Source organism: Halictus rubicundus, chromosome 13 (assembly GCF_050948215.1).
Source record: "Halictus rubicundus isolate RS-2024b chromosome 13, iyHalRubi1_principal, whole genome shotgun sequence".
Taxonomy (NCBI): Eukaryota; Metazoa; Arthropoda; class Insecta; order Hymenoptera; family Halictidae; genus Halictus; species Halictus rubicundus.
This window is the reverse complement of record NC_135161.1, coordinates 10,860,955-10,887,379: the sequence shown is the minus strand read 5'-3', so window position 1 is coordinate 10,887,379 and position 26,425 is coordinate 10,860,955. Positions and strand designations below refer to the sequence as shown.

Genomic DNA, 26,425 nt, shown 5'->3' with positions numbered 1-26,425 from the left:
AATTTACGGCAGAATAATCTTTTCAAAGCTTCGTCTTCGTTCGCGATTTTATCAATTTAATTTATTTCTCGAGGTTGGCATAGCGACAAAGTTTACAGATTCGTCCCGTTTTTTGACAAAAGGTGTTGCCGGAGGTCAAATGTGCCCCCAAAACTAAATTCGATTCGTTATAGGCCATTCGGTATACAAATACATACTCTGTGTCAATTTTCAACTCTATACACCGACGTGGGAGGTAGTAATGGGGTGACAAAGACAATCAGGTTTCTCCGTAATTTCTCTTATTCTCTTCAATTAAAAATTCTGAAAAATAAGCCACATTATAGCGTCTATGAATTTTTCAGAATTTTTACCTTCGAAACCGAATTTTCCAGAACAAACAAAATTTTCAGATGCCGATTCCCGGGTCAAATTGGCACAGTAACGAAAGTGCTATTTATCAAGTGCGTTCCCATTACTATGTGAACCAAGAAAACTCGATGGAGTAGAGGCTCCAGAGGGAACAGTTAAAATCCCCTGTCAGCAAACAATCGATATCTCCATGTAGACGTCCTTAAGCCGATTTCACAGGTATAAATCCCTGTAATTGAAGGTCTCATTAGTAATTGAAAGCGTTGACGGAAAATCAGGCTAGTGTGTGTGTGTGTGTGTGTCTGACTCCTGTGTCGTCTATTGATTCATCAGCGAATGATCTCCCCCAAACATTTTCTTTGCGAAGCAATCCCTACGGGCTGCCCTATGGGGCACCGGATGCCCGCCGGGCATTCTATATTTATGTACCGAGTCCTCTAGGAATTAGTATGACGGTGTTAATACGGGTAGTTTCGGCCGTTGGCGTGGCGACGGCGTCGGCGGTCGCTGTGAAACAGTTTGATCGTGCATTATGGAAGTTGTACACGTATAATTAACAATCCGGCGCAACGAATTCCGTGTAATAAACTGGTACGATTCCCGGCGCCCTAGGAGATCGGGAAGAGTTTGCGCCGCTATAGTTCACGGGGCTGAATACAATCGCTTTATTTCAGCTTGACTAAATTCTCGCCGCTTCCGACTCGCTCACTCGTTCGCCGAGACAGTTATGTTTACGCGCGGCGGAGCTTCGCGGAAACTTAACTAAATGAACTAGTTAACGAATAGATTATACACACGACATTTAACTGGCAAGTTCGCTGGAAGGCAAGACTAGTCTTAAGAGTTTTCCATCGGCGAAACTACAAAGTAGCCCCGGAGTGCGTTCTTTTCAGCTCAAATATAGGGTTATACGCCGTTGCCTTGGTTTAATGCTAAGCCTAGATGAGGGATGATCGCCGAAACGAGTTTACAGCTCCTTCTACACCGTGACAACTACCGAATATTTCCAACTTCGTCCCGCCACCATGCATTGTGAGAGAATCTTTAATTAACACTTACGTTATTCGCGATTACGTACTGCAACCGGAAGCAAAAGTAAATCGCATGATTTATTTTTATTTTTTCGCTTACATTTTGAAAACACTGACTAGTAACATTTTGAACACCCTGTATACGCAACCTCTATATACAGCATCCCTTGCTTAGTCGTATACAGAAAACGGTTAATAGCATTCACGTTGCTTTTACCGTTTCATTATTTAATTTCTTCAGTTCCCCCCACAATCCTGACTAAAACGATAGGACACTCTTTTTTAGTGTTAGTTCATTCGAGGTTTAAGGGTGGAGGAACTCGTGAAACAATGTCATTAACAACCCATTCGTTCGTGTTAGGGAATCCTTGGCACTATTCGCAGCAGTTACCATTCCCCGGTAAGCATTTCACCGTTAAATGGCCAATCTCGTTGATTCACGTAATATTCTTTCGAGGGAAACTTCCGGGGGTTTCATCGTAGAATCAAAGTGCCGGTAACTTTTAACTTTATCTTGTAGAACGAAAGGACAGTTCTAGGAAATCTGTTACGACTACAAATTCTTTCGCGTGTAGACCAACTTCGGTGCTTCCGAACCGGGTATTTGTCTTTTTTATTACCGAACCGTACACTCGCCGGTGTATTTTTCCACCATTTGACTTTCTCGTACGAGACGGCACCAAGTGTTCTCTCAATTTCCGACTGTTGTCCTGATACCTCAAAACTACTGTACTCCATTTCAAGCGAAACTGGAAAGCAACGCAACGCAACGCACGAGATTCAACATTAGGTTTACGGAGCATTAAACGAGACTATTTTCCATTACTTTGTCAAAATGACGAGAATGTGTCGGTTCGAAGTTGTAGCCATTTTTGAATAATATGTACCCAAAGAAATAAATTCTCAATGTTCGAAAATAAAAAATATTAGCCCTTTGCACTCGAAGCCATTTTAACTCTAAAACGAAACATTTCTTCCGACCTAGAATATTTCCCTTTTATATATATTTTTTCATGCTATACATACGAAAATGGTGCAATTTACTCGTAGAGTACTGAAATGTTCAGTAATTTTTTTAAATACAAACAAATTTAATAATGTAAAAAATATTTTGAATAATGATACAGCGATTTTTAGTGGCGCCTTACAGTCGCCATTCGAGTGCTAAGGGTTAGAACCCGTTAAGAATGTCGAAGACAAACTGTACTTCCCAAATTCCAAAACCAGTACCGTTTTGAAAATGTCGATTTTGTGTATTCGACCAAAGCCAGTATGCTTGACAGAAGATTTCGAAAAATCAGGAAAACAAAGCAGAAGCGTTCGCGCAATGGTACACGCATGGTCCCTTGAGCATGATCGACAGCTGTGTTTGAACTGCACTCGACCAAGGAATGACAAGTGACAAAGGAAAAAAGATAGAAGAGCAAAGTAACGAAATGGACAGGCAAGTGGCGATGGGGATCCAGTAATAAATGTCCGATAACCTATTGACCCGGATAGGACCGGTGATATTGATTAGTCGCCGTGCATGTTTGTCCCCCTGCAGCGCTCGAGCAGAACCCTTTCCCTGCATAGTATTCTCCCTTGCACAATAACAGTGAGATCTCTGTCCCCCTCCCCTCCCCTTTCGGTTCAATCTTTCTAATAGTTCATCCGTCTTTGTTCCAGCAGGATCTCCTGTGTGCAAACTTCACGTGGCCGGTTTTTATTTTCTCTTGTGTATTCTTACCGCGGAGACTTCGGTCACAACCATCCCCACGGCTCTTTTTCGTCTAGTCTGCCAACGGAATTGGATTTATGGCTCTATTTTCCCCCTTCATGGACAATATCTACCACAGATTGCGCGACGTGGAGCGCAGCTCTCGGTATTATAGTAAAATAATGGACCCCTCGCGTCCCTTTCATGTCGTCCACGGATTTCCGCCATGTGGAAAATAGAGAAAGCCTACGGGACCACTCTCCCGGTCGGAGGCTTAATACACTTTGAATGTTAGTCGACCGCTGATCTTTCATTTGCTGCTCCAGGTACACTACAGTGGACCCGAAAAGCCTCTCTATACATTATGTGCCTGATGAACTCAGCAAAAGGTTTCAATATAAAACAAAATTACGATCAATCAATTTGTACACCTTATATTTTAGGTTCTATTAAAATAGACTGGGTATAAGAGACGTCTACCGTGAGGGTTATATTTTCATTGTTCCAATAAAGACAAGGTGTATAATACTGGCAACATATTTCTTCTTCTCCATGAAACTAACAGAAATATTCCAGGTGGAGAAAATTACTGTCCCACCCCCGTGTATCGAAACATTTGTCACATAGATTTATGAACTGGCCGGTCCTCGTATTACGAAGGTTTTAGCAGTTCGCCACCCTATTGTCATATTTCTTAGGGTACCAGGCTGCTCCGAACCCCTAAGGAAGGTCATTCGAGTCATCCAATCAACCCGAAACAAAAAATACATGGAACCCCTGTCTGCCGGGACGAAAGGAACCGAGACCGAGCAAATTTAGAATCGGCAAGTTCAACAACCCTCTGAATTGATTAAGGGTAAAATATTCATTCCCCGCGGTGATTCATTCAATTTTTCAACGTTGAATTATTCCGGAAACATTGCCACGAGCAGGATGAGATAAAAGAATCAGGGGTGACGAGAATGGTGACACAGTTTGGCTAAAAATGGTATTCGCAAACCAATTAATATTTTTCACCTCGGGGAAACATCCGTTTTAAAATGAGGTTACGTCCGCGATGAGGTTTGTGCCATTTTGATTCATGTTTATGAAATGATCTGACACACAGAAATGTTAATCGGATCGGAAATGTGGAAAATGTGGAAATCTGATCTTTCTACTGCTTTTTGTTGAATAATTTACAATTGATGTTACAACTGTTACAAAAGGGCCATTTTTGCTTTGAAGTTGAATAACTCGGCGAAAGAACATCGTACAATGATCAAATTACACTGATTCTAAGCGGGTGAGTATTTTCTTTCGACTAGTATAAATGTGATTTGTCTAAAAAAGTTTGTTCATTTGTAATAAAATTTTGTTCGCTTGTGCAAAGCAATAGTTTTTATTTCGCTTTTTATATCGCTATAACTTCTCCAAAATGCGATATAACTAAAAGTTTCAAACGAAAGTGCAGATTATGTATTTTTAAACAATCTCTTTACAAGTATCAATATGACTATTTTGCAGATGCTATCAACAATTTTAAGAATATTTTTCCCTGCATCTGGGACGAACAGTGCAGATTGGGTCACCAGGAAAAGTTTCATTAGTTTGCACGAAATGGGCAGGATTGTACTAATCAGATTTATGCCAGTTAGCGATAAAAAGTGATTAAGAACGTTTCGTGTAGCTCGGCGAAACTCGACAGAGGAAATAATTAAACTCGAATAAATTCGCAGTTCGATCAAATGCATTCGTTGCGAGTAGGATTGCTTTAAAGTTGATTAAGAATCGATTTCGCTCTTTATTAAACCACCGTAAAGGCATTGTAAATTGCTTTACGTGCTGTGCCTGAGAGAAACATCGAAGCAATTAAGCGCGACAGGAAAATGCAAATTTTAAACAATGCGTTAGGAGTCATTTTACTGTGTTTATACCTTAAAACTAGCTGCTGAACACCTAAAAATACCTAAAATTACAAAATTACATTTAACGTTATGAAACAAATAATTATGGAGCATTTATATTACTATTCAAAAGACAATTGTGTTTGTTGTACAACTATATATTATGACTATACCATTAAGACGTGAAATTTGTATTAATATCTATTTTATAATTCAAGATATTTGACATACTACCTTGCCTCCGAATCGTGGATGTAAATGGAAGTTTTTGAGACACTGAAGCAATTTAAACACATTTTAATCAATCTACAGACTTAATTTTAACACAATAAACACTGCACGCTGCACACTCCACGTTGTACATTTGACAAAGTCGCAATAATCGAATGCCAACTGATATTCGATTCTTCAACGTAAATCGATAGCACTCTGTCGGGCAATTTGAAAAGCGTAACGACACCGGGGACCGTTTCCCGCGCTTGAATCGTCACCTGTTGCGTTTGACGTTTGTGTACCGTGTGCCGTTTAATTAGAATTTATTCGTAAGTGTTGTGTGTTTTCAGTGGTAACAACAAATTTTTGTTCAGTTCTCGATCCACTCCGCTGCTGCAAATGTAAGTACGGTTATACATGTTATTATAAATATAGTTTCCCTTTAAATCGTCCTAACCTCAAATGTTGCACATGCCGGTGCGATGCACAGTGCACGCACGGTTTGCATTTTGTGAAAAATGTGTGTAAAGGTCAATAGTAACTCAAAACATTTAGTATTTAATACTGAAGTAGGGTGTAAATATTTATAAAATGGCATATGTTTGTGAAATCATATTGTTTTAATATCGTGTTTATCCTGATTTTTACAGGCAACTGCATTGAAATTCATCATAACAATGCTGTTTTGATGTTTTCAAAGGAAATTAGATTATTGTTTGCTATATAAACAAAGTTACAATGTCAGATTACCTTTCCTCCGAGCTGACTGCTACTTGCGGTGCGCTTGGCTATTATGATGGGCATAAGTATCACTTAGATAAACATTGTTTAGGTGAGACTGTTGATTATTGTACGATTTAAGATTATTTTCGAGTGCAGTTATGAGTCATTCAATTCAGAATGATTTATTTAATTTTCTTCTGTATTATTTTTATTATTTTAATTATAGATGTTATAAAGGATTTGATTAAATATTTGAGAAGGGACGACGACAATCATGTTGTGCGTCAGTTTCTTGGTCAAACAATGTTACTTCAGACTGATCTTATGAAAATTTTCATTGACCATAGCGATAAGACTGAACTTTGGGATGTACTGTTGAGGCAAGTAATAGATTATGGTTCTGTTTAGGATTCTCTTTATGACTCTACTAGAGTTCTATTTATTTGATGATTTTCTGGTACCTCCGGTATCAATCTGTTCATAATCACAAGTCATAAAGATTCAGAGCATCCTTATTTTGTATTTATTTAATTAGGTTGATCATAAATTTGACCAGTCCAGTATTTCTAATTTACAACGAAAAAATACCTACAGACAAAATGGAACGCAGTATATATCAGAAACTAGTTTTTTACACACAAAAGTATAAGGCAGCATTAACTGATGATCGCATATGGACAACACTAAGCGAGCGTATGAGTAGAATTCTAAAAGTAGTAAGTATTTAGCGCATGTAGCTAAAAAGTATGTATCAATAGATTATGAAAGTGATCTAAGGGTTTTATATTCATATAGAAACGTAAACTTTTGATTTGTAGTTAGGTCACTTTCAGAATTATTAATACATACATATGTATAGAAAAGATTCATTTATCTATTCTTCATTACTATAGGATAGCGCAGAAAGAACAGAGGAAAAAGAAATGATGATTGAAAGAATCCTCATTTTTATTAGAAATGTATTACAAATTCCTCCCGATCTAAATGAAAGATCTGCTCATACTGATGCCACTGTCCATGATGAGGTACAACATTAAATGCAATGTTCTGTAATTTATTCACCCTTAAACATTATATGTATATCTTTCTGTAGGTGTTGTTTGCTCTTAATGCTTCGGGGGTTGTTGATTTATTATTATTCATTGCTAGTAATAGCAGCGAACAACAGTACCATTTACAAACGCTTGAGGTATGTGGCCATTCAAAATTGATTTCACTGTTTACTTTTCAACAACTGTAGTTCATTGAATTTGATACATATATATATATATATATATATATATATATATATATACATAAATTTTATAAATATATGCTCGTACATCACTGCAAATATTAGGTTGTATCATTAATGCTGGGCGATCAAAGTGCCAATGAATTAGCAACTTCCGGTTTGCAACGTAGCACATCCGAGAAAGAGAGAGATGAAGCGTTGCTCTTGGCTGCACGACAGAGAGAGAAGATGGAAAAAATTCAGAAAATGAGAAAGTATGCCGCTGCTAGGTGAGTTTTATCTTTCTTGCGATACCTTCTTGCGCGTTTTTTTGCTTGGCGCATTTATTGCAGGCAGTTTCCCGGGTATTTCGACGTATTAAAAATAGTTTTCGCATTTTACGCGCTTAATGAAAATACTACACAACTTTTTAGACATCGAACCGTTTATTATTACAAGACCGTTACAACTGACTCAAAAACAATTTACACGTTCGGTATACTTTGCAGAGTTAAACGATGTGCGTAATTCACGCTCTTAGCAATTATAGTTCCCTGAGTTTTAATTTCATAAAAATAGCTATAGTTTCTTCTTATTATTGAATGAACTAATTATTGTTCTCAAAATACATTTCTCTGTTTCGACCTAAAGGTACGTAGCATGTTACTATACTATAGTACAATTCGACGCTTAGATCAAGAATTCCTATTCTGAATCTCACGATCGCATATGTGTCAATTGTACGGCGAATACGTATGCGTGCGCGCACATTTCTTTCGGTGCATATGATAGAACGCGCGGGTAAATTTACACCGGGTCAACAAGTAATTTCCATTTTAATGCGGGAATGTAAATAGGAGTGCGTGCTCGCAAAAGGAGAAACAAATGGTACTACAACAGGAGTCGTATCCTTTGCGGAAGTAACAATAATGTACGCGGGTGGTGGTTGGCGGCATTAGATGCGTAATGAATGTGACCTGGATTTTAAGTAAGTCCACGCACCCGCCGCACCGGTAGAGAGAAAATGCTTTCACCCGCTTCCGCCGAAGAACGCGTGTTTCATTCTTCTGTCATGCATTATTCGAATCTTTTTGTTACGTTCCCTGTCCCGGCTGCAGTACACTTCCACCGGAAAGCTTTTTGCGCCCCGAAAGAGGATCAAAAGCACTAAAAAGATCGAGCTTTTTGCGCTCGCCTCGCAAACCAGTCCATAAACAACTCGATCGGAAAACGACCGGGCACAGACCAATCCGAGATTTTAAATGCAATGTTTTAAAGATCGCAATTTTAAATGCAATGTTTTAGAAACATTCTAATTTCAATATAGTACAAGACAATAGTATAATCTCCAAGAAAATGTTTTCTTGGTTTTAAGAATATACTTCCATTTGTCACAATGTTCGAGATATTCAAGGATCTAATAATTACAGGTAGCAGTAAAATACAAGTAGTTTAGACTATAACCTTGTATGGTTTAAAGAAATAAATAAATAGTAATAATTTAGACTGATGGATATTCCTATTAGACAAATAGAGTTAAATAATTTAAGAAAAAATGAGTAGTACTGGCATTGAAAAGTGTAGATATGCCTTTTGTGTAAGCTGTAATTCTTTTGTGTAAACAGTCCAGGGATTTTTTGGCACGAATTCTCCTTACCATGTTAATGTTTTGCACTGAATTTATTATCGACCAGTCGCGCCTGTAATAGCACTGTCAGCTGTTTAAAAATAATACGAAGAAGGCGTTGAAAACGCGCAGCTCGCGCTGAAAAATGCAGAGGAAGAAAATACGCCCTCGTCGTTTAGTAAACTGTCTGCTAGTGACATCCTCCTTCTATTCCACTGATTGGATTTTCAGAAGTCATGGATGAAATTGGATTTGAATGATCAGTTCTTTTTCAATTACTACCAAGCACATTCTTATGCATGCTGATTCATATACGCGGATGTATACGTTGGAATACTGAATTTGATCTCTTCATCTTGAAATTGGACGTCATTTATCAAGAACTTCACTTTCTGAGAGTCATGCGGATGGAAAATTGCATTCTCAACCGTATCTTTCTTGCGTATTCGATTCCTCGAAACAAGCCAATTATCATATCAATTCTGACATTATGATCTCAAACAATGTTACATACTTCTACAAAGAGTTCAAAAATATTTTATTTGTAATTTCCTGGAAATGAATTTCATACTTAATGTATAATAATGTGCTAATATTTCATCCGAAAAGATTAATTTACAAATAGTCCACACGATTCTTAAAATCGAGTTAAACTTCACCTCGGCAGCCCAGAAATGTTTAACTTTTTACTATATAATTTTGTACATCTTGACAAGAAAATGCCAAAAATCGAAGTTTCAAGGCGAGGAATTGACTGGTTCGAAAGTAATGCGTGTTTACAGTTGAGCTAACGCATAACTTCTGAACCAGTGAATTCCTCGTCTTAGAACTTCGATTTTGGCATTTTCTCGCCGAGATGTACAGGATCGTATAACAAAAAGTTAAAAATTTCTGGATTGCCAAGGTGAAGTTAATCCCTAAAACGATTTATTACCGCATTCAGGCACTCGCATTTCGGCGGAACCTACATGGTGCAGAACATGAAAGCGATCGGCGAGAACCAGCTGTTGTGTCACAAACCGTTCCAGAAGATCGAAGCGTTGAATTTCGGCAAGGATAAGGTAATGCCACCCGTGCGCCTACAAAATTATGCAACGTCTCTTCTATCTGTGCGTTCGATACGGCCGACGGAAACGAAGTGTCAGGCCAGAAAGCGATCCGTTCAATTAATCTTTGGTTTCCAGGCGGCGGTAGTCCTCGTTAATGAGTAAGTGGAAATGAGGCTGGCTGGATTTGAATGAAAATACGGCTGTTAATTAGGGCTATTCTCGCGTAATTAGAACCGGCTCCTTGCTTAATGGCGCTGAAGCATTTAAAACTGGGTCACCACTCTTTTCGCGAACCGTTCCTCCTCCTTTTCTTCTGCCTCCTGTGTTCCCCCACCCCGAAGAGAAAGAGAGAGAGAGAGAGAGAGAGAGATCCTTTTTTCTCCCTTATACTGTTATTACCCCGGTCTTCTCCCGCGAAGAACATCCGCATTCGTGCACAGAGAAACTTTTCCTAGCCGGGGCTTCTCTACATAGCTCGTTTCATTATGAACTGTCATAAATCCAGTAGGTCACATGCCTGTCGGCTAGCCGAATTGAAGTGATTACTGACTACCGTCATATCTTTTATGAAATTCCGCCCGCCTCGATCTACCTACTCTAGATCCGCCCTTCTCCGCCTCCCCTCCGCCCCTCCCCCCTCTTTGTTTCCTCCACTGGCTTTTCGCGGAATTGTCACATAAAAAATAAGACCAGTCGTCCCCTTTACAGCAGCGTTGTAATATGCCGGATATTTATCCGAGTCCGTTACAAGGGGCTTTTACGAGTACCGCGCGCGTCACGCAGCCGTGCTCCTTTTTTCCTCAGATTCCCTTGAAGGGAGTTTCTCCTTTTTGGCGGAACTGCTGACTTCATTTTGTATTTTTCTCAGCGGAACGACGCCCGCTAACAATCCGAAACTCTGCGCAGGCTTTTATTGTAGTTCCGTCGAGCTACATGAATTTTTCCAAATCAATTTGCTCATAAACATAGATTTTATCCATAGCGGAATAGAGGAACTCAAGGAAATCAAGGATTGTCGGTATTGTTTATGGCACGGGGTGGATATTTTTACGAACATAGCGAAACCCTAAATTCGAGAAATAAAATTATATAGCACTGCGGGAAGAGACCATAAAGTTTTCTCATTTTTATATTTCCGAGTTCGGATGTTAAATATAAAGACAGTGGGGAATGACTGAAGGTTTTAGTATAGGACAACGCTTATGCTTTAATGAGTTCGATTTAACGATATGGAATTTATGTGTAATCGTTGAACTGGACGAGGAGGCTTTATGGCAAATGCAATGTTCCATGTCCGATCACATTTGTACTATGTGCTACACAGTAATACATTTTTTTGTTTCTTTTACACTAAAACGTAGACGAAATTGGTGAAACCAAAAAATCGACGTCCGATGACCGATCCGAGAGGCGAACGTACATCCGCTCTGAACGTGCGATTGTTCCTGAAAGAATTCTGCGTCGAATTTTTGAACGCAGCTTACAACCCCGTAATGAGGTACGCCAGATCGTGCATCATGGGAAATCAAGGCGAACACTCGGAAACGGTCTGCTATCTTTGGGCGTTGCGTTTCTTCATGGAGTTCAATCGCCATTACAAGTTCGAGGTGAAATATGTGAGGTAAGTCGGCGGCCAACTTTTCTGTTCTCTGATGGAAGGAGGCATATCGTCGCTGAATACCTTCTACGGAGGGTAGTTTCGGAACTCGTTTTATGCATCGTCGATCTCCTTACCTTCCTGACATCATTCTTTAACTATATTCTACGTGTCATAAAATTCAATTCCAATTTTCCCTAGAAATACGGGACACGTTAATGTATAACACCGATGAAGACAAATGTCTCTGAATAAGTTGTCGACAAAGGTTGTCCATGAATTAATAATTTCGATTTTGTTTAATCTCTTTGACCCATATACAGGCTGTCCCATTTGAAGGTTCGCACGCAATCGTTTTCCAAACTATAGCTCGTTGGAAAAAATATTTCAAAGAAAACTTTCTCTATTTCTGAGGAGACTCTTATGCTAGTCACAGATCTTCTTGAACGGCACTGAATGATCTTGAATGACCTTGAAGGTGAGAGCTTACCTAAATAAAAACATACGTATGAAAAGACAGAGGTCACCTTGAAACCTCGGAAGCACGTCCGCCTAGAGAAGATTTGTGACCACCATAACAGTGTAAGTTTTATTTGAAATATTTTTGATAACGTGCTATAGTGTGGGGTGCTATAGTTCCTTCAGGGCGTCTATATTATTTAGACAGTATTTTAGATAAAGATTTAAGCAGGAATGAGAGTTAGTGAATGTGAGACATTAAACGAGTATAAATAATTTAGATCAGGAATAGGTACTGCGAGAGGTGGTCCATAGAATGAATGTAGTATTATTTTCTACGATTAGAAAGGTTGTTTATTGCACGCGGTATATAACGAGGTATTTTCTATGAATGATTTGTCGCGAATTCTGTACGAACATTTCGCGAACTGATTCTCTTTGACCATTGTGGCGAAATATTTCTTCGCAGCGAGACAATATCGACGGAAATATTTCATTTCGTGCAAAGGCAAATGGAGCAATATTACGAGATGATGGTCCTCGACAAAGAAAAGATACCGGTTTGGTCCCGTAGATTACATTTGGGATTAAAGGCATATCAGGTGAGAAACAAGATCACCGGTACACGTATATATTCGCTTTGACGCGATTCGTGAAAGGAAATACGTTTTTGTTCCCCCCTCCGGCCCTCGTTTTAGGAACTTCTGCACACCTTAATGGCAATGGATCAAAGCGCGGACCGTGGTGTTCGAGAATCCAGCAGAGTTATTAAGAGTAACATATTTTATGTTCCGGAATATCGGGAAACGATTCTTTCCCAGCTTCTGTGCTACGAGGAGGCTAAAATGTCACGGTTCGTATCAAAACAAAAGGAAACATTACTTTTCAGTGTGAAAGCGTATGCTTGACACACATAGTTTTCCGTCAAGGAATCGCATTGTGCAGTCAGGAATCATTTGACCTCGGAAAAATCATTGAACTCCGGGGTGCCAGAGAATTTACTTGAACAAGAATTTCCACCAACCAGGAAACCTTTATACTACCTCATACTATTCTATATATTTAATATACATACATATACAAAAATTGTCTAAATAATTTTAGTAAGTCTTAATTTATAAGTTATCAAATCAAAATTAATTTTAATACGTTAATACACACATAGAACCAAAGTCTTCGAATATTTGACCACAACAGAGCACCAGTAAATTATTAAGAATATTTCATCGTGATTATTGGATTATTTCCATCTTATTTGGATATGCTTCTCACGAATTTTAACAACAGCTGTACAGGAATAGCAAGACAAGGCGACAACAAATTCAGTGCATTACGGTACAATCAAGCGGTACACAAAACTTTTGTTATAAAAGTTCTTTAATCAGCATTAGTGTTCAAACGGCCCACTAATTAATAGAAATTGGTTTTCTGATTAAACAGCCAAGTTTTTCAGGGAACTTCGCCGGCCGCCATTCCGGCGCGTGCATTAGCGCAAGTTGTCATTAATCAAAGACGCAACTTATAGTAATTAAAATTGCAAGTCGCACTTCGGCGAAAGTGATTAATAACTTCCATCAGCTTTTTCTAGAGCGGTTTCAAGATTGTTAACGAGTTGCGAAAGCGTGGTCCCTAATTTTTACCGTAACTGTCATAAATATTAGCAACTATTTCTCATTTTATTAAAAAATCGACTGTCTTACTTCGTCTTGGTTAAAATTCAAACGAATTCATTTACAAACTCTACATTTTAATGGCAAACTAAATTCGCGAGAGTACTTCTGTATATTTTTAATATTCTTGTAATTTGCGGGTACATGACAAATGTATGCAGTCCTGTAGATTTTGTAAAAAGTTGTTCTCCATTAAGTGGCAGCTGTATATCGCCGTGAGTCACTATACTTCCGAGGGATCAGAATTCGTAAGCGCAGATGAGATGGAATAAGTGGAATGTTCGAAGATTGATGCTTGTATATCGGTCCATGTTTCTGGCATCGGTTTATCGGGTCGGATAAAAGCGCAAAACGAAAAAAAACTGGTTTGCCAAAAAGGTTTTTATCTAGGCAGACAGATTGATTCACTTTCAAATCAATCGGGTCGAACAACGAGGGAGCTACTCCCGCACCCACTTCCTTGGTTCTTTAATGCTCTTCCGCCTTCCCCAAGCCGGCTCTCTCTCTCTCTCTCTCTCTCTCTCTCTCTCCCTTCCCCCATGCTATTGTCTGGTTCTTCTCCCCTTCTTCTTCTTCTTTCGCGCTTCTTGGTGGAATAAACAACTTTTATCGACCTTCCGGCTGGCGAAATGGGAAAAGGCGACGGGCGTTCAAGTTTCCGCGAGTTTGACGGGTTTTCCGAGGATTTCCACTGGCGGAAATGTAAGGCCGATGCGCCTTACCCGGCGGTATCGTCGCTACTGTGACATCCTGCTGACAGTGATGAAAACAAGACTTGACGGCTGCACTAAACTTCGTTGGTAATGTTACCACTTTGAAACTCTACGCACCGCGGAACCGTATTAATTCGGTGACAAGTATTGTTCGGGTTCGAGGCTGACGTTTAAGAATTTTACGAACTCGCCGACTCGTGAAAATCTTTTTGTATACTACATTCAACGTGCCCATGCATTCTGTCGGTTTTTCCGACAATGTGAGTCCAGTATCAGGTTATTCTCTGAGAAATACAATTTTTTCGTTTATGGTGTTTACGGTTCTTGAAATGGGAAAACACGAGCAGAATTATTGGCTCATTTTTCCTATTTTCCCGTATTTCCTACAATCTGTAAAACAATATGTACGAGGGTCGCCAATACCTTCTCAATTCAGCTTGCAAAATACGAAATGAAATTTGCATTATTTCTGTCAATGAGCGTGTAATTTACGAATATGTTATTTATGAATACTGTTATGGGTTTAGCATATTGAGACATACTGGAACGAAATTAAACGCATCAGTGTTTCAACCAAACAGTTTAGTAATTTCTTGAATTGTGATCAGAATTATTTCAGTGTTTATTCAGAGTCGGAACAGTAATTACGCAAGAGGTAGTAACATCTATATTTCATTGGAAAATGTCTTGTTGCTTTCATGATATTCATTGGTACGAGGCAAATGATTTAAAAATAGTTCAAATACTGAAAACTCACTGAATATATGTACAGTAAACAGTAGGTTCGACTGCACAATGTAATTCGATTGACTACTTGTATCCAATTGAACGTTTTTGTCGTATTGTTTCGTCGAAATGAACCTCGTTTGAAGCGGGTGTTCAGCAATTTTCCAAGAAACATTTCGTTGCCTCCGCAGCCAATACTTGATCGACCTTGTCACGACGGCGCACATCTTCCTGAAGATGCTGAGCAATTACTGCGGGAAGAGTAGTCGCGGGATGATAGTGCAACAGTTGAAGCGGAAACGGCAGAAGAGCTCCGGCAAGAAAAGTAAGAGCCGGTTCGTTGCTTTTAGTTAAAAGTTCGAATAAATTTGTTCACGTCGGGGGTGGGGGGGAGCCCCGGACAGAAACTGTGCAGAAAGAACAACCGGCGCCGCGGAGCATGGAGGAACGCTGGGACGAGATTGGCCCCGAGTTGTCCGTGGTAATGCGGGAAGGGACGATACCGGAAGTGGTGCCGTTCGACGCGACATTGGACGTGCCGATCGAGGATCAAAAGTAAGCCTAAATTGCGAAACTGCAGAACAACCCCTCGATTCCTATGATTTTTGGATGTGTAAGAATCAATACGCTGATCTCTCTATATATGTCGCCGAGGCCTGGATGGTAAACGTCGCGGAGTAATCCCCACTACCGGGTTATACTCCTGAGGGGCCACGAAGCTCGAGAGGCCTCCGAGGAGTGTAAACCTAACACGGCTCGTTGTTGACGCGTTGTTGACATATATCGAGAATTTTTCCTTTGCGTCGCGGTCTCGCTTAGTCTCTATATTCGCGAGAAGCCTATCGAAAGCGATACGGTGTATCGATATACAGTTTCGCCAAATGGAGGAATAAAAAATTACTCCCGGCACATCGATCTTCGTTCTACCAATCTACGCTCCGTTGTTCTTCTATTTGCAGAGTCGAAGCTATGAAGAAAATTCAGAAACTGTTGCGCACCAAGTTTCTCGAGCAATCCATCGGCCTTATTCGAGCTGCAAGGTAAGATACACTTCGCTTCTTTTTTCGAAAATCAATTCCTCCGAGCGGGCCAGCTGCTCGTTATTTGAAATCCCTCGGCGAGATCGCGTTCTTGCCAACGAGGACTGCGAGATGTTTTATTTGCAAGTTTCATTCTATGCTGAACGCGACACGTGCAGGAATAGCATAGTTAACGACTAGTTCCACTCTCCTTTGTGCCTTGCCTCGTTTGATATGTCAGTTGTCACCCGCCTTTGTCTTTCACAGTGTCGCATTTGCTTTAATTATCGAACGTCTTTCAGACACCGTCACGGGTGAAATATTTATTTGATCCGGGAACGTGGCGGAATAAATTTTTAATTCTTGGGTAGAGGATTATATTTTGTGATAAATAGTTAGTTGATGGGAACGTAACGCAGTGTAACAAAATTCTATATTATCGGAATATGTCCTTCTGTTAAGATTCGAAAAGAAAATATTTTACAGTTTCTAAAAACATCACCATCTTTTTGAAACTTATTGAAAGACAATTCTTAACACTAATTCTGTACACGTCTGGAAAGCTGGTCGAATGTAAAATTTGTTCAGCTGTAGTAATTAACAGATAAGGCTTCTTTTAAAGAGAATTCTAAGCAGCATTATAACTGCATTCTCATATTTCCTTCATTAATTAAACTTACGTAGAATTATGCAACATTATCCAGCTGCATTCGAAGCACTGTAGTATTTATGAAAGCAGGAATTTTCAAGATTGTTTCAGCAAAATTAAATGAAAAAATTGTTTGCTGGCTGAACTGTTCAATATTTTTACAATTAGTTGAAAATGCATGTGTATATATATATATTAGATTACATTATTCGCAGCACTGTAGTATTTTTAAAAATAGAGGAATTTTCAAGATAGTTTCAAGGCAAGGTTTAATTAAAAATTGTTTCTTGGCTCGATTTGCCGAGCCCTTGTCTTTTCATAACGCAGTGAAAATGTAATTCTATTGAGAAGCTCAGCTTCGAAGATAATCTTTTCTACGGTTTTTGAATGTTATTTATTCCCTGTTGCTCGGTACTGACAATGAATTCTCATAACATTTCGTGTTTATAGATGCAGAATAATTAGAGTAACTCGGGCTTAATTAGTTCTAGCGTTATTACTTTTGACTCGGCACCGTGAAACGACATTGTCTTCTTCTTCATTCACGTGCTGACCCTTGTCTCTTTCGCGGTCGAGTTGTGCACGCTTAAACGACGATAAAAGGTGCGCAGTTGAGAGAGAGAGAGAGAGTAAATGCTGTACTAGATGGATGGTTTGTGAAAGCATTGTTTTCCCAAACAATGAAACATATTTCAATGGTACTAGAAAGTAAGCAGACAGCCGATGTATTGTCGCTCCACATCCACCGTACACCAGGAAACTCGTCTGTGTCCACTAGTTGCTGGTAAAAATGTTACAATAAATCAATAGGAGTCGCAAGTGGTACGATAAGCTCCTCATTTTTCCAACGAACGCGTCCGACACCGTAGCTTGTTGCAGAAAAAATTTCTTTCTTTCAGATCGTTTAGCATTTGTGAGAAAAATCAGGTGTAATTTAAAGACACTAAAAGTATTTCCCAAAAAGAAAATAACTGTTCCATTTCACTCCAGTTCGTTGCAATTCAGAAAACTTTTATTTTCCCTTTGGCGTAAGTGAAATTTTTATCTCTAAAGCGTTCGAGCAAACTAAATTTTGCTGGGGTTTGTAATTGCGGAAAGGACCACGTTGTACAATTCGAATTTTTCAGTTATGATTTGTTTGCAAAAGCAACAAAATTATCGTCGAGGGATTTCAACGCGGTACTGCATAAAAAGACAGTGTCGCAACGACTGAATTAATGGAACCCTACAATACAGGAAGCACGAGCATCTCAGTAAATTGGGGGGTTGTAGCACGGGGGTGAACGCGACGGCGATCATTCACACGTTGCGTCTCCATTCAAGCAGCTGAATGAAACCCGGCGATCGATAAGGATAACGTACCGCGAAGCAGCAGTCGCGCGCCAACTTTCGATAAAATATTAACGGTCGACGTTTCGAACGTCCACCGCGCACAAGTGAAATCTCTCGTCCGTTGATTTCGGCTGTTCACGGCCGTTGGGTTTCGCCGAAATCGCGTTCATTTAACTTAAACGTTCATTTCCTCCGCGCGGCCCCGTGCCAATTAATTGACCAACAAGCCCCGCGTGTTTGCGCTCGGCTGTATTTGCATTACATTAAAACCGAAAGGCACACCTCCTTCTTGTAACCGGTGCGCAGCGCGGCGCGGCGCGTCGCGTCGCGTCGCGGCGCTGCGGGGCGTCTATATGCGTTAATTCATCTGCGAGTCCTGGACTACCCAGCGCCGCTGAACTCTGTGTCCCTTTGAAGTTGCCCCGGCTGTTAAATATACCCATGAGCTCTCTAGTCCCTTCGCCAAGTTGTTTCTCCATTCTGCCTCATCGATCCTTCTAGCCGGTAGCCTTAATCGTCACTTCAATGGTTTCGCAGGAGGGGCGGGGGAGGGGAGTATTCTTTGGAGATGAACCCGTCGATGTGAAAACAATTTCTTTGTACTCGCTTTACTGTCAAAGGATTTACCTTGCGCTCGCAGCCCTAGCCCGTGCCCGAGCCCGAGCCCGATTATACCCGGTGCACCGAATTGCATGTTAAAAGTGAACCTCGCGGTGGAATGTTAATTGCCGACGGGTGCCTTCGAACCTCGCCGCTTCTTTCAATAACTATGCAAATTTCCGCGTTCTCTCGATGGTGCTCTGCACTGCATACTATACTCCCTTCTCCGCGTTAACTGTTGCATCGGCTGGGTCATTGACTCCGTTTGGAAAATAGAAAAAATTGAGATGTTAGTACAGCGTTTTCTCCGTATATGTCGCCGAGGTGTGTAAGATAAACGTCGCGTGATTGTCCCCACTACCGCGGGATATATCCCGGGAGGGGTCACGAAGCATGAGAAGGCCTCCTGCACGATACAAGACGCTGGTAAGACCCGTGCTGTTGACATATATCGAGAATTCGCTGTACATGTGAATGTTGTGTTCGGCGCTAACGAACTTCTGTGAATGTTGTCGCCGTTTTCCGGGAGACTATCCTAAGCAAAAAACGGTCTGATCCCCGGCCAGTCTTTCCCGCAAAGCTCCGGCAGGAGGGGTGGGGGACTACAGGGGGTGTACAGCCCTTACAGATTTTTCTTTAGGCGGTATCCTCATCACAGTGCTTCCACGGGGTACTTTAGGAGATTGTTCGTAATATTGCGCCGTCCATTTCATGGGGTAAGCTTCGCCGTGGCCGTGGTATACAATGGAATGGATCTGCATCTTGCCGACCTTGTGCACATAACAGGATAAAAGGAGCCCGGCGGATTGTTGACTGTGCCCTGTATAGACGTAGGCTCAAACTCGCAGGGATATTAATAACACGCGTACGGTAATGCCGGTAATATTGCGATAAACATTTTTAACGCTCCCGGATATCCTTTTTCCGCGAGTCTCCCCGACTCTGCTGTGCATGCTTAATGCTCAGCCTGCCCTTGAAGAGGGAGAGGAGGAATCCTCTGGTGATCGTGTTTCGTTTGCTCAGCAAATACTCCCCATCGTTTGGATACCGACTCGAACCCTCTAATTTTCTACTTATACTCCTCCGCATCCCGGTTCGCGGGCAAAGCGCGCCGACTTCGGCACAGGGGGTTGGATAACTCAAAGTCGCGGGATAATTAAGGAGAAGAAGCGCAGCTTTCGCGTCCCTTTTTGAGTCAAACGAGGAGCGCAGCTCTTGATCAAGAGTGTCCTATTCCTGCTCGAAAAATCGGTTCCAGCCGCGCAGTCGCGCACCCCTCCACCCCCCTCTCCCCCTCCGTGCTGCAGCGCAAGATCTATTCACTTAATTAAAAGTGAATGGAAATTACTAATTAGAAATCGACGCGGAGAAGTGGCTGCGAGAGTTCCTGGCTTCTTTCGCCAGGAATTCTCGGCGCGTCGTTTTCGGGGCGGGGATCCTGTTACACATAGCCGAAGCGCACGTTGGACTTCGGTGTTCAAGTGTAACGGTCTTTGGCGGCGGCTGAGGTAGGGTGAGAGAGATGGGAAGGAAAAGGGAGCGTTTCGTCCTAGGTCCGTTGGAGGACCCTTCAGACCAGTGTCGCCGGATCAGGGGAATTGACTCGAATCGAGGGGAACGCCCCCTCTCTGCCAGCGCCGGATTAGTCACGTGACGTTGTGACGCATGGACGACTGGGAAAGTGGGGGAATACCGTTGTAGAGGGGCACACTGCCTTAGGGGCGCCCGCCGATGCCCTTGGGGGCACAGCTACGGGCAAGTGACTTAGCGTAGCTGTGACAAATACACGCAGCCCCGTCCACAATGGCACGGTATAAAAATGTCCCGCTGCGCGTTCGTTGTGGCTCAACAAGGGAACAGCAAATAATTTCGATATTTTAGTCGGAGGCGCAATCACGCATTTAATGAGTCGAGCCAGCTCATCTGGTAAACGATGGGAACCCGGTCCTTCCGGATGTCTTAGGAGTGTCAAGGGGCGAGAACCGACGCGTCGAAATTATTCGTTCCGTGTCTGGCAAAAGAGCTAGTTCGAGGGGTCTGGATAGGGAGAGGTTGGTTGTGGCGCGTCTGAGAGATTCCATTGTCGCGGGACTTCAAATCGAGGGATAATGGGGATTGTATGGTGCTGGATTTCTATTCAGACAGCCACCAGCGGCGACCCCCCTCCCCTCTCCGCCCCAACCCCCCGCACGAGCCACTTCTTCTGCCCGGGGACAGGACACCAACGCGCGTACCCCCTCCCATTACCCTTCAGTCTCTTCGTCCGCGTCTTCGCCCTTCTGCCATCCGCTTATTGGATTCTTCCTTCAACTTGGGCATTTCGCACTTTTCCGCGAAACTTCGGCAGATAGACTTTTCTGACCCGCGACCCGGAAAACGATGTATACGGATTTCGTACCCTATTCCACGTCCTCTTATTATATTTTTCATGGTAACGCGATCTTCCACTCATAAATCTTGTACCTCGTAAAAATTGTAAACGCAACACCAGAATCCTAGCCGCTTCTCCTAGCCTTTCTTCCAAATGTTCGAAACTCGGTAACTCCTGCCTATTTGCAAACGCGATTTTTTAAAACTATTTTATCGTATTTGTTAGTTATTTCCCTGCGACACTCTCACCGGAATATTCTTCACGTTTTCTCCGGAACAAAATGGTACCACACGGTATGGATCGCGTTTACTCGTTTAACTCAGGATAAAGTAAGTTCATAATTGTTTCCATTCGATAGTGGAATTATTAATGTTCGGATAATAAAATAGGCTTAGCTATCGATTAAATCTTTTCTGATCCGTATAATGAATCATGTCCCAGAATATCAATCGAAAATACAGACGCTCGAATTAGTTCGGATAATAGAGGTTCCACTAAATTGCGATTTGAACGAGCATACGCACTCGGTACTGTGTCGTGTTTGTACTCGTTTTAATCGTAGAAATGTCTCGAATGTGTTGATGGGAATTTCATAAAAAAATAATCGAGTACAAGAAAGTTTTGTCGTCGAATTCGTTCAACTGGGGCACGAGAGAGAAAAGTACGCGGACAATTGTCATAATTTAGACAGTTCTGCTCACTGAAATTTTGATTCTAATTTAGTTGAACTTGAGCTTATTTTCTCCGTGGATTCTCTTTTGTGCCGATATCGGTGGCACTTAGTCTCCGTGGCAACGTTGATAGAGAAAATCAAGGTTGAATATATGGAAATCCAAGTTCATCTAGCAACCGAAGATCCTCTGTATGTAGGTAACGTCGTCTCCGTGTTCAATCACGTTTCTCTGTCCTGACGGTTCCCTTTGAAGATTCCCACCTTTCAGAATATTTCTACGTGCAGCAGTTTTTTAATGAAAATTCAAGGCAGACGGCGACTTCCTGAAACGCTAGCCCGCCATCTAGCACAGTGTTAGGAATCCTCCGCCATTAACTACACTCTTTTTCATGAGTGCCAACGCCAAGGTGAAGGCGTGATTTTACCTTTGTCCTCTGGTCACGTACATCGACTTTCGCCTTTCCTCGACGCTTTTGGATTCTCACAGGGAATAAAAGTTTCGCGAAACGAGCCGGTTCTTTCCGGACCTTATGAAATTGCAAAAGGTTTTACGGAAGGACAACGTTCCTGCCCCCGGCCAATCAATAGTTCCGCGGTCCTCCAACCGGAATATAATTTTCAACGACAACCACCGCGTGCTCTCCAACAGTGATCCACGAACCTCTAAATAGTTTATAACTTTTTGACAGCGGGTGATCTGTAGCCGAATCTTGTTCCGAAAATACAAGTAACATTCTCTTCGGTCAAAATTCAATCTTTCAATGCGAGGACAGTTACCGAAGGATTATTTTTTAGATTTTTGATTTATTTTTCCTTGCTGTGTCACATTCTCTGATGAGAACAATTTTTCTGGGTCAAAATTTAATCTTTAAATGCGAATACAGTGATTTCTCTTTATATGTCGCCGAGACCTGGGTGATATACGTCGCGGAATTATCCCCACTACCGCGGGGCATACTCCGAAGCTCGAGAGGCCTCGGACGCCGAGGAGTGTAAACATAACACGGCTCCTGCACGATGCAAGACGCTGGCAAGACCCGTGTTGTTGACATATATCGAGAATTCACTGTAATTGTCGAAATTCTCGATTTATTTTTCCTTGGAGACTCGCACTCCTTCTGCAGGAATAATTTATGCGACCAGTAAAGTTTTCTTGGTCCAAAATTTAATCTTTAGATGTGGATAATTGTTGGAATTTTTTATTTATTTTTCGGTAATTTTTTGCGGTAATTTATGTGTCTCCAAAGAGGGTTGAATCTTCATGAAAGATCGAGTAACATTTTCTTTGTTGAAAAATTCATTTTTTTTTATAAATACGATTTTTTAATACGAAGCGAGTGAAAACTACACACGCGGAGGTGTTTCTTCGGAAATGTGTGCAAATGATTATTGATCCTGGAGAAAAAAACCCCCCACCGTCGTTACACGGTTGATATAATATTGAAAAATAACTCTACATTTATGTCGGCGAAAATAAACACGACCGTATAATATTAAAACTCGTTTATCTCTATTCGCATTAATTTCATAGGATTTAAAAGACTATGCATCAATAATTGCGGCTGTGGCGTGTCATGGGAAAAAATGCATAGACGGATCCCTATCCGGCGGGTCACAAGCAATTAAATTTTAATCAGTATCGTAATGAATGAAATTTAAATATGCATGAGGAGCATGCAAATACCGCTTCTCGTTCGGAGCACGGACATTGAAGAATAATTTCGATGTATCCGGCAAAAAAATTGACAACGCATCAGGTTCTTTTTTTCGCCACTGATTTTATAAATTTTATAGACACTCTCGCCTTATACTCTAATTTAATCAACACCTTGATAAACACAGCTGACATCAGGAAAAAAAAATATGCTGTTCATGCGCGGTTTAACAAACGAGTATATTCTAAGTATAAAATTCGCAGTTTAACAATAATCCAACACAAAAACAGTTCGAACACATTGGAATCTTTCATTCGTAACGAGACGTTTTCTCGTAAGCAGTGCCTCGTAACGAAGAAGCATATAATGGCAGCCCGAAGAAAGGGAAACAATGGCCCCCGAAATAGTTCCAAGACCTGCAAGTTCGCGTAATTAATGGCTCAGACACTAGACATTGACAATATTCATCAATTTAGGACGGCCGAGTGTCCCGGCGAAATTGCGCTTGGAAAAGTGGGTCACGTGCTGTGCAGAACACGATTAGAGTGACGATACACAGGTTAATGATGCGTTCCGCTGTCTTGAGCGGGGCGTATACATCCATAATAAGACAAGAAGACTGTGAGAGGGCCAGCGGACGGGTAGACGGAGAGACGGAAAGAGAGAGGTGAGGGGCGAAGAGGAGAGAAGGGACGAGAAGAGATGAGAAGAGATGAGAAGAGAAGAGAGAAGAGTCCGAGTGGCAATCTGAATGGGTCTCGCAGAAGGCACTCCCTTGGGCACGAGAGTCTCACCACGATCTACACCAACATCCAGCTGCTTGCGTCAAGTGTTCAAGCCCGACCCTCCATTCTTCCATCCAGCTTTATCTTGACTACCCCTAATCATCAACGCACACACACGTCGTTCCAGCACACACACGCAGTCGGGCTGAATCTATCCAAACAGGCGTCCAGAAGATTCGCGGATCACTAGTCGTTCGGATAACAGAGAAACCATCAACTATCCCTTCAATTATCGTTTCTTCTACAGTCGGTCCCACAATTTGATAATTATGAAAATTGCCTGATAACGTGTAACGGAAATTTAGTGAAAAATTATGTTGAGTTTGAATTAAGAAAAAAAAAAAGAGTAGTTGCTTTTCAGAAAAACAATTTTCACTATTTTTCATATTTTAACCACTTGAGATCGCTTTCCAGAAAATGTTCAGGCATGTATAATAAATTTGGGAAAAGCCACTTTTACTGTTTTCTCTTTCCCGTGATTCAGATTGAACGCAATTCGATGATAATAGTAATTGGATGACGGCGTGTTGGGGGCTATTAAAATTGTCAACGGATTCGGTAAATTGGTCATCCCGACAATGAAGTTCCCCGGTTCGGATAAACGGAGTCCCGGCTGTATCCGAGGGCAGAGAAGTCACCCTTGCAGCCTGAAGGGAACGGATGGAAAGCGCGCGAGAAGAAAGATTCCCGGGAAGCCGAGGGTACAGCTGCTTCCCAATCCACTTGAATTTCATCGAATTTATTTCCGATGTCAGCGCCTTCGGGGACGCCGTTCCTCGTCGACGCTTCTAATGCAAATCTAATGTAAACCTTAATTTCTGCAATTTGCCGAGAAGATATGTTAATTTCTTTCATCTGTTCTACCCAATCCGATCGGACCCGTAGACAATTGTTGTTTAGTCCTTCGGTGACTGTCAGGTTGTAAACAACAGTGTTCTAATTTGGATATTGTGGAATAATTAATTGGGAGAAAAATGTGTCGACGAACCACAAAATAGAAGGACAATCTCATAAATCAGGGGTGCTCGGCGTCTGCCCGTACGTGCAGCGATTCTCTTGCCCTGGGCGTACACGGAACGGCGGGCATGAAGCCACGCCCCTGCGGGTACGAGGCCACGCCCCTGCGGGCAACGCTGCATGTATTTGTCCCACTGTCGCAGTCACGTGGCCAGCTAAGGCCTACCCCCACTCCTCCAAGCCCCACTTGCCCCGGGCTGTGCCCACGGGTGGAAAAATTAAATTTCTGCAGTAACAGAGTCAACAAACTTGCAATTCATTAACAGAATATGTTGCTTACAATACTCTCTCCTTTTTGACGAATAAGTTTAGAAATAAGATTGTACTAGTGGGACGTTAAACCCGAACACGCAGCAACCTAATACAGTGTTTACTGTATATATGTCCGAAATGCCTATGCGATAAAAGTCCCAGAACTACCCCCACTGCTCCGGGGTATACCCCGTGAGGGGTCATGAACCGAGGTCTCCAGCTGTCCTTTTCTACTTTCGGCTAGTAACTTCTAGACGATACTTGTCACTGGGTAGACCCGTGTTTTGGACATATATCGAGTAGACGCAGTATTTTCGAGCTCGATGCTATTTTCACTGAAGGGTTAGACATCCTAACGCGGCTACTGAATTTCCAGAGACGTTTGGCCCGAGAACGACTGCTTCGGAAGAGCGGACATCACGTCTGAGGAGGAGTTCCTGGCGCTTCGCGAGATCTTCTTCGCCGATTTGGGCGGTGAGTAGCTCGAAACTTATTGTAACTGGTGCGGAATGAGCATTTCGCGAATCAAAGGCGAACCGGCGGCGTCTCGGTCTCGGGAACACTCGCATGAATCCGCGTATAATTCGCGGCGCATTGTGTTCCGGCGCCGAATTCTTCGCACGCTACACCGAACTCGAAGGAAAATCGGTAGCTTTCTCAAAAAGAAAGAAAAAAAAAAAACGGATCCTTAATTCCTCCGGCTAGTGCCAAGCTGCCTCGGAAGATCGTTTTAAATGAAATTCTGGAAAACATCGCGCTAACGAGATTCTCGGAAACGAGACGACATATATTTGCAATCTCCGGCAGACAGCTTGAGATAAAGTTAAAACTTGGTACTTTCAAAGCACTGGTCGTTACTACTTTTTGCCCGACCCCATCCTCCACCAATCCCCATGGGGGATTGCCCCCACCCTCCCGTAGAACTTGGATTTATCGAGAAAATTATATTCACTGTACACACAGCCCCGGTGAGAAACTCCCGGACGATACTTTTGGCGACCCGCGCGATTACGAAGTAGAAACTCCCTTATTACATGGCAGACCCGAAAGTAATAAGCCGCCTAATTTAATACAAGGCCGTCCCGTTGATTAACTGTCCGTTGTATTAGTCGCGG

At 41.8% G+C, this 26,425-nt stretch overlaps 1 protein-coding gene across 3 annotated transcripts in view; it reads left to right on the top strand.

Moving 5' to 3' along the window:
* Nucleotides 1-5,447: 5,447 nt before the first annotated feature.
* Nucleotides 5,448-26,425, top strand: part of Timeout (circadian regulator timeout) — a 284,768-nt gene continuing 263,790 nt past the window's right edge. For 2 of the 3 annotated variants that reach the window (XM_076798881.1, XM_076798882.1), the window contains exons 1-15: nucleotides 5,448-5,581; nucleotides 5,831-6,012; nucleotides 6,130-6,283; nucleotides 6,439-6,619; nucleotides 6,797-6,928; nucleotides 6,997-7,092; nucleotides 7,243-7,406; nucleotides 9,687-9,804; nucleotides 11,154-11,413; nucleotides 12,318-12,450; nucleotides 12,547-12,701; nucleotides 15,149-15,282; nucleotides 15,362-15,512; nucleotides 15,917-15,997; nucleotides 25,687-25,784. In XM_076798881.1, the coding sequence (XP_076654996.1) occupies nucleotides 5,919-6,012; nucleotides 6,130-6,283; nucleotides 6,439-6,619; nucleotides 6,797-6,928; nucleotides 6,997-7,092; nucleotides 7,243-7,406; nucleotides 9,687-9,804; nucleotides 11,154-11,413; nucleotides 12,318-12,450; nucleotides 12,547-12,701; nucleotides 15,149-15,282; nucleotides 15,362-15,512; nucleotides 15,917-15,997; nucleotides 25,687-25,784 (1,951 nt within the window). In that variant the 5' untranslated portion in view covers nucleotides 5,448-5,581; nucleotides 5,831-5,918. The remainder of the gene's footprint in view (nucleotides 5,582-5,830; nucleotides 6,013-6,129; nucleotides 6,284-6,438; nucleotides 6,620-6,796; nucleotides 6,929-6,996; nucleotides 7,093-7,242; nucleotides 7,407-9,686; nucleotides 9,805-11,153; nucleotides 11,414-12,317; nucleotides 12,451-12,546; nucleotides 12,702-15,148; nucleotides 15,283-15,361; nucleotides 15,513-15,916; nucleotides 15,998-25,686; nucleotides 25,785-26,425) is intronic. The other variant, XM_076798883.1, reaches the window with a different exon arrangement.